The sequence below is a fragment of the Myxocyprinus asiaticus genome, chromosome 6 (genome assembly GCF_019703515.2).
Source record: "Myxocyprinus asiaticus isolate MX2 ecotype Aquarium Trade chromosome 6, UBuf_Myxa_2, whole genome shotgun sequence".
Lineage (NCBI taxonomy): Eukaryota > Metazoa > Chordata > Actinopteri > Cypriniformes > Catostomidae > Myxocyprinus > Myxocyprinus asiaticus.
Window position 1 is genome coordinate 28,037,016 of NC_059349.1, and position 8,568 is coordinate 28,045,583.

At 39.4% G+C, this 8,568-nt stretch overlaps 1 protein-coding gene across 1 annotated transcript in view; it reads left to right on the top strand.

Annotated features, from left to right (window-relative positions):
- Window positions 1-5,506, top strand: part of LOC127442290 (phospholipid phosphatase-related protein type 3-like) — a 31,032-nt gene extending 25,526 nt beyond the window's left edge. Inside the window, exon 8 of the mRNA XM_051700197.1 lies at window positions 3,459-5,506. Within this exon, the coding sequence (XP_051556157.1) occupies window positions 3,459-4,781 (1,323 nt within the window). The 3' untranslated portion in view covers window positions 4,782-5,506. The remainder of the gene's footprint in view (window positions 1-3,458) is intronic.
- Window positions 5,507-8,568: the final 3,062 nt, after the last annotated feature.

An 8,568-nucleotide genomic window follows, 5' to 3' on the forward strand; every position in this document is an offset into this window, starting at 1 on the left:
AAAGTCACAGCTATAAACAGTGGCCCCATTTACACCTTGCTTTAAAGGAATAGTTCATCCAAAAATGAAAATTATCATCTGCAGAACACAAACAAAGATTTTTGGAAGAATATTTCAGCTCTGTAGGTCCATACAATGCAAGGGAATGGTGACAAAACTTTGAAGCTCCAAAAAGCACATAAAGGCAGCATAAAAGTAATTCATATGACTCAAGTGGTTTAATCCATGTCATGTCTGATTAGCAATCTAATCGATTTTGGCTAAGAACAGACCAAAACGTAACTCATTTTTCACTGTACATCTTGCCATTGCATTGATTTCAAGCTTAATTACACTTCCTAATGCGTTATGCATGCACAGAGCGCTAGATGGTGCTAGGAAGTGTAATTGAGCTTAAAATCAAGATCACCAAGGAGACCGCTGATGTCAAGATTTATAGTGAAAAAGGAGTTATATTTTGGTCTGTTTTCACCCAAAACCGACTGGATCGCTTCACCATCTAATGGGGATTTTCCACTGCACGGTACGGCTCGACTCGACTCGACTCTGCTCGCTTTTTGGGGGTTTTCCACTGTGGACAGTACCTGGTACCTGGTACTTTTTTTAGTACCACCTTGGTCGAGGTTCCAAGTGAGCCGAGCCGATACTAAATGTGACGTCAAAACCCTGCAGATCACTGATTGGTCAGAGAGAATCATCACTACCAGCATCACTGGATTTGCAACACGGGAAATCAACCCGCTAGTTTTAAAGTTAGCAACAGCGATAGCAGTATCATTTGTTCACGTGACTTTCGAATTGTAAAAAGAAATGGCTGTGCGCAAAACCACGCCGTGGTCAATAAACGAGGTGCGGATGTTCCTCTCGTTAGTAGCCGAGGAAAGGATCCAGCGAGAGCTGGATGGGGCGACGCAAAATGAAAAAGTCTTTCAGGAAGTGTCTCAGCAGCTGTTGGCCGCACACGGCTACCACCGGACCTACCAACAGTGTAGGGAAAAGTAAAAAAAAAAAACTTAAAAGTGACCACAGAACCATCAAGGACCACAACAGCCGGAGTGGTTCAAACAGAAGAAAGTGGAAGTGGTTCGACCAAATGGACGCTATCTATGGCAATAGACCAGTGAGCAATGGGAGGGAGAGTGCCCACGGCCATGGAGAATGGTACGTTTTGTTACGTTAACTCTATATTCTGCTTGAAAGCTTCACTTTATTAAGTTGACCAGCTACTGGAAAGCTTGCTTCTAAAACAACCAGGCCAATTTAACTGTTACACTTGTGTAAAATCACCATGCAACAACTGCTTTATGCAGCACAGTGAGCTAGTAGCTAACAGCTCGTGGTCGTGCTATTGTTTATGGTCAGTAATGTTCTTGAGTTGTTGTTGCTAGTTTGTTTTGTGTCACAGTAATTCATGCAATACAAGCAAATTGTTTCAGTTTCAGATGTGTTTGTGTCACGTTTAAGATGATGTCACGGCAGTATAGGCGGCACAACTATGACGATCAGCCTATAATCCCACCCAAGTTGAGGCTGCACTAAACTGCAGTGGAAAAGCAAGTTCAGAAAAGTAAAGCGAGCAGGGTCGTGTCGAGTCAAACCGTAACGTGCAGCGGAAAAGTGCCATAATATTACTGTGCTGCTCAGCACAAACCCACTAGAGTGCGCTGCTACATCACATATTGCTGACTGAAGTGCTGAATGCAGAATGTTTTATACAATGCAGCCTTTTTCGGTTTAGTAAACGCTCAAGACCATATGGCGATTTCATTTTAGTATAATGCAGCCTTAATGGAGGCCATACCAATGTCTCAGAGCCAGCCACTAAAGTCTGCAGGTTTCAAAGAGTTTTGGATGGTTTTCCCCTTATCGTGGAAGCAGGGGCGGACTACACATTTGTTGAGGGGTATGCAACATCAATGTTGGCACCCACCCACAGCACCAAATACACACACACACACACACACAAACACTATACAGATAAAAATCCAAAAACCCATAAGCAAATTTCCTGGCCTTTGAAGCCCTTTTAACTTTATATTAAAAAGTCATGTGAAGGTGACAAAAAAATTGTCACCTAGAACGGAACTATTAGTAACTCAACACTTTTCAGACTGCTTCAAAATGTAACAAATATTACAGTTATGTAAATTAAAAAAAAAACAATTTATACAAATATTTTTTTTATATCAAGAATTCAATAAAAAAGTTACAAATTTATATGATGACAATTATTTAATTCAAACTTTTATATTTAGAATTTTATTTAGAATTTTTATACAAACAATCATGTACAAAGCAACGAAACCCTTTAATTAATAACTAATTATTATTTTATTTAATCTGCATCGTTATTTTCCATCTCAACAGAAAAAGAAAATAAAGAAGAGGCTTAACTGATAGACATGATTGATTCTGAAGCAAGCCTCTCTATCACACATTTCTCATATTTAGTCAATAATTGATCCAGGTATTTCTTAATCATTCCTGAGGTAATGATTGGGGTAGGGTAAGGTTTAGGATTAGGGTTAAGGTTACAGTGTAAATACAGATTGAATTAAATGCAGGTACTTTAGATGTAAGTACAATGCAACCCCTAACCCTAACACGTATGTACATAAGAACATAACTAGTTAAGAACATAACTAGTTAAAGAATCCTAATATAAAGTGGGTCACTTTTTTAAATAACAGTGTTCATGTTAGATGTGCAAGTCACTTGAACGATCGCTTGGACGCCACCATTTTAGAGCATTTTAGAACATTTAGAACTTTTCAGATGGGAATATTCAGCCAATGTCAAACCTAAAACTAACTTTACCCCACTTAAAATTCAGGGGAGGGGTTGAGGTATGCTGTTTATTGTTTGACAGGAAACACAGACAACAAGCTGGGCCATGAAATAGTAGCTCTCTCTCTCTCTCTCTCTCTTGTCCTCTGTGAGGTTCACACAGCATCTACTTTTATCATAAAATCTTTACTTAATCTTAAGTAAAACATCTTGTGCAAGCATCTTTATTAAATTATTTGCTACTTTATCTATGGTTGCATGTGGTATTAGGAGGAGGGACATTCTCATTCTAGAGAGCATTTGTTTGGAAAAAAAACGATGTAGTGTAAGATGAGTCATCAATATTGTTGGTACGTTTTCCAGAAAGAGCGAGATTGTAAATTTTAAATGCATACATCTGCTGAAAGTTAATTTTGTCAACTATTACACTAGTATACTAGCATATACAGTAGGTGACCTCAATGCTAACACACATAAACTAAAAGCCACACCATATTTATGGTGTCTTCAAATGTCTTTAATAAGTACCTGAACAGTGTATGATTGGTGCAGTACTTATGTGCAATGTAATTTAATGTAATGTCTTCATATGGTAAAAGAGGCATATTAATTAGTGGATTTTCATTAACCTTATAATAACAACACTTTTTCCCATATATTCCACACTCCAGGCATTATATGCGGTTGGGAACTTTAAGTCCAATAAAGAGTCCTCCCCTAAGCCATTGAGGCAGACCCATCCTCCACAAAAAGATCCTCTAAAAGAACTGACCCAGCGTGGCCATGACTCAGTGTACCAAAAGGCCCATGCTTCTGAGAGCAACGATGAACTGTCTGCCCCGCCACATGTCGCTGGCCTGAATCGTAAGGTGCGTCGAGAGAAGGCCTCCATGGGCAGCCTGAAAAGAGCTAGTGCAGATGTGGAGCTCCTGGCTCCTCGCAGCCCAATGGGAAAGGAGACCATGGTGACCTTCAGTAACACGCTTCCTCGTGCCAGTACCAATGCTATGGAGGAGACTGCCCAGCGACACATGACTTTCCATGTGCCAATGGACTCCCACCATTCGAAAAAGCTGGTGTCTGAATGGAAGCAGAAATCCATGGAGATGCGGAGTCTTAGCCTAAGAGACGATGAGGAGGAGGGAGCAACTACAGAGGGAGTTGATGGAGTCGAGAGGGAAGCCAAAGAAGAGCTTGGCATGCCATCCTCCCTTTATCCAAATGTGCAAGCCAACAGGGGAGCAGCAGCTACAGCAACGGCTGCAGGGGGTGCCAGGGTGATGATGCCTCAGAGGCCTGGAGCTCCGCAGTTGGTTCATATACCTGAGGAAGCTACCAGACCACCTCCAGTTTCACCTAAAAGTTCCACCACACGGGCTAAATGGCTGTCCATGACAGAGAAGGGAAGCCCGGTACAAGCAGCCACCCCAGAACCTCCAAGGCTGCCCAACCAGCCTCGGGTTATGCAGGTCATTGCCATGTCTAAGCAACACGGCCCGGTTACAGTTACCACACCCAAGTCCTCAGAAACGGCCTCTTCTTGTGCCACTTCCAGCACAGGCTCAGAGTCTCCGTACTACCGCATCCCCTCAGACCGAGACAGCGCCAGCATTGTCACAGTTGACGCTCACGCCCCTCACCACCCAGTGGTGCGCCTGTCTTCAAGCAATGGAAACACCTGGGATTGGAGGAGCACCTCCAACGGCAGCACCGATGTCCATGAGACCAGCCGAACACTGCCCAGGCAGGACTGCCTACGTGATTATCGTCCCATCAAAACAGACTCCCTCCGCTCCACTACCAGTGAGCCGGACCCAGGGATTCTGCCTCCCCCACCTCACCCCGACCTGCTGTTGGACAGCAGACTTAGCCGAGATTTGTCTCTTCATCGCAAATCCTCAGTCTCGGCTAAAGATTGGGAGCCTGGACAGCCCCACCCAGAACCTGACCACTTCTTCAAAAACTTGCAAACTAACAGGAAGTTTACAGACTAAGGAGTGTCTTGTAGGCCAAAGAAGGAACACTACAGAGTTCTTTCAGAGGACATTTTTTTTTCGGTGGATGGTGAGAGAAGGCTTCTTGGTTATCTCATATTGAGCATCTGGGGTGGATTAGTGCAGTGGAGAGCCAGAAGGCTCACACAAACTTGAGGGACTAAGTCTATATGCACAATCTGTGAGGAATGCTGCACCACAAACCTGATTAGCCCAAGCTGTAATTAATAAATTTTTCAAGGTTTTCTGTGTCCCACTATTTTCACAAATTCAATGTGCAGGAAAATTTGCCTGCCTCTTTCAAGATCAAGCTATCACATGTTCAGTGATATTTCTCGTGAGTCCAGACAACATACAATAATATTTACATTTTAGATATTTTATTTTAGGTTTTATTCCTACACAAGGAATTACATCTTATTGTACAAGAGGAACTCATGTTGTTGTGCTCTCATGACTTGCTGGGACAAAAGAACAGAGACAATTTTAATGTTGGCTAGAAATATTGACAGGTAAGTAATCTCATCACACCGCTTTTCTGTGAATCCTTAATGAACGCTTTTTGCTGTGTATGGAATCGTATGTAGGCCTAGTCACTTTCTGCTTTTTATACTAAAATATGAAGTACTCTTGCTTGTTTGTGTGTTGCACGTGTGTTTATTTATGTCTTCTAGACCTTGGATGGACTGTTATATATCAGTAGGGATGGCCTCTTTCATTTTGCTGCCCAATGTTTTTGTAACAAACTTTGAAAAATAAAATTGTAATACTAATATCTGCTTTTAGCCAGTGATTATACAAAATTCAGATAATTGATTTGTTTTAGGCCACATCCAAACTAATCCATTTTTGTTTGAAAACCAAGTTTTCAGTTTCCTAACGTCATCATTTTTCAAAGTTTTCGAAACGCTTGATTTTTGGTTGAGGAATACACTATTCTAGAGTGGATGGGAGGCGTACGTGTAGTCAAACTATAGCATTTTCAAACGAAAACATATCATGTGGACATGGCCTTAGAAAAAATACAGTCAAAATCCTTGATTCTCACAGACATTGACTGTCTGAAAAGCAAGTGACATTTATTCATTGTGTTTATTGTTTATCTTTTCCCCCATCCATTATTTATATTCCAGCAGTCTTGATAAATGGATCATTAGATACGTTTTAAAATATTTTAAATCAAAACTTTGAAAACAAAAAATAGAAATCTTGTGCATATTTTTATATAATAGTTTAGCAGTTTTCAATTATTTATCATTTCAGCTCCAGAAATTAGCTACTTTGCTGAAGCAAAATATTTAGTTAATTGCTATTGTTTGTAGCTTTAATATATTTAGATACTTTTGGTTAGTAGCTTGTAGTGTCACTAACTACTTTTTCTAAAGGCTAGTTTAACTGTAGTTTAGCTAGTTTTAAGTTAGGTGCTTGTATCTTGGGAAGCTAAAGATTTAATGAAGCTTTCCTAGTACTGCTTGGTTTAAAAGATCAGTCATACAATTTCACTGATAAGCACTGCTGTTTTACAGGGAGGCAGAATAAATAATTTTGCCTTTTTTTTTATTTGTCTTTTCAGATTTGTAAAAACAGCTACATCTTTAATGAAATCTTCTTAGAGAGAAAAAACACCCAACATGATCTGTGCAATTTTGATGCTTAAAATTGTATAAATCAGAGCCTCTGGGGACATACTGTAAACATCCTTAGAGAAGCCTATCATGTGGCTACTATCTGAGAAAAGACTGCATTTATAAAAATTGAGAGAAAATGGCGAGACATGCACATTTTACATTTACATTACAGTGATCAAATCATATACCCATTTCACAATAGTGCATCAAACATTCAGTGCCTTGGGCCAAGTCAGGCTGTGACTCAATATTGCTGCTCTACATAAGCAGTGAATGTTCCCTTAGTGGGTCATGAAAGAAGCTGCAGCTCAGACTTCTGTGGCGTGACTGTGACTTGCCTGTGCCTCTCTGAACTCCTTGTGGTAATTTAAAATTGCAAGAGGTAAAAAGGAGAAAAAATACAGAGTTTTTATATTTTTTTGTTAATACTTCATATGGTGTCCCTTCTTACTGGCAAGTCACTTTTGGAGTATGCTTTATAAAAATCAATCAGAGATTTTTCTCAATTTCTCAGTAGGCTATTGCTTCCATTTATGAAACAGGCCCTTCACATACTTTATCTGTAATTCAGTCAGGACCCCTTTCGTCAAATGAATACTTTTGACTTGAATACTTTAAATGAATACTTTTATTTACTTGTAGATAATTGAAGCAATCTGTTGGTGTTGGTGGTATGGTTCTGTACTGGGTATACACCCTGCCCATCCATACAGCCATGAAACATAGCACATAGAACTTAAAATACTGTATATTAAGTTGGTAAATGAAGAACAAGGCGCAATAATACATTGAAGATAGGAATTCCAAACTGGCAATCAATTGTAGTCTAAGAGCACAGAGCAACAAGACAGATGTAGAGAAAACTAAAGGCAAAGTGGCCATACAAGAGGTGGAGTTGGGGATGGCAGAGAGTGTTAAGTGCAGTTTGCATCCATGCAATGGAAAGGCAGCTAAGGCAATAAATAAATGGACTTAAATAGAACCACTCTAATAAGCGTCTGAATTGTATTGGTAAACATCATGATCAGCTGAGCATCAGATTACAGCTTGACTAATATGACCTGCCTGAAATGGAGAAGCTGTCAGATATTAAACTGACCACAGTTGAAAAGGTAAGGACAAAAGCTTATTGGCTTAATCAGGTTCTATTAAAGATTTGACCCTCATTTTGCTACATTAGCGGCTCTATGAACCATTATGACAAAGTCAAAGTCAAAGGACTCATCCTAATTTACTGATTAGAATAGTGAATATGAGGAATCCTCTAAGAAGCTAAATGTGCAGTAACATTTACATTTGCACGATTAAATTTCACAGGCTAAATACAATCATCTCAATGGGATTCCGCACAATAGTGAATTTCGCCTGATGGACTTCTGGTGCTGAAGAAATTACCCTACTCTAATTTTGGTGAAGTTTGCAAAGTTTGGTGAAATTTGATACACGAATGACCATTGACCAATAGGAAGGCCCTGTCCCAAATGCCACCCTATGCCCTAGCGGCCCTCCTCCGAGTGCAGACTTTGGTGACATAAACAAGTGCAGACTGATGGGGTGCTAGTTGGCAAGTCCATGAGGATACATGAGTTATAAAAGTGTGCAGGACTTTAATCAGATGATGCATTTTTAACATTGTTTTTCATATAATATATATTTTACAAATTATTGTTCGAAAAGTCACAACATTAGTAAAAAAAAAACACACACTTTAAACTATCTCTTGGATATTTGTTTTTATTAAATAATTTCAAGCAAAACACTGACAATAAAGCATTACCAGATTTAAACATGATCCTCTGAAATACAAATTGCACATATAACAAGAACAACAAAACCTCATCTTTTAAAATATTTAGAGAACAAATAAACAATACTCCGACAGTTGGATGGTTGGATGGCATGCAGGTGCTTAAAATAGTCAAATATATAGAAAGCATACACACCGCCATAGATCGCAAAAATCTTTATACTGTATATTAACAGCCATACTTCTTTAAGTATATCACTGGAAGGTCAAATGTTGCTATTTAAATAAATGTAAGCAATCTTGCGTGCTACAGCTTTGTGCAGGAAAGTATTCTCTCCTGTTTTGGTATTTTAGAGACTCATAATATTTCTAAAATCATCTTTGAAGCATCTATAACAAAGGTTTAGTTTTA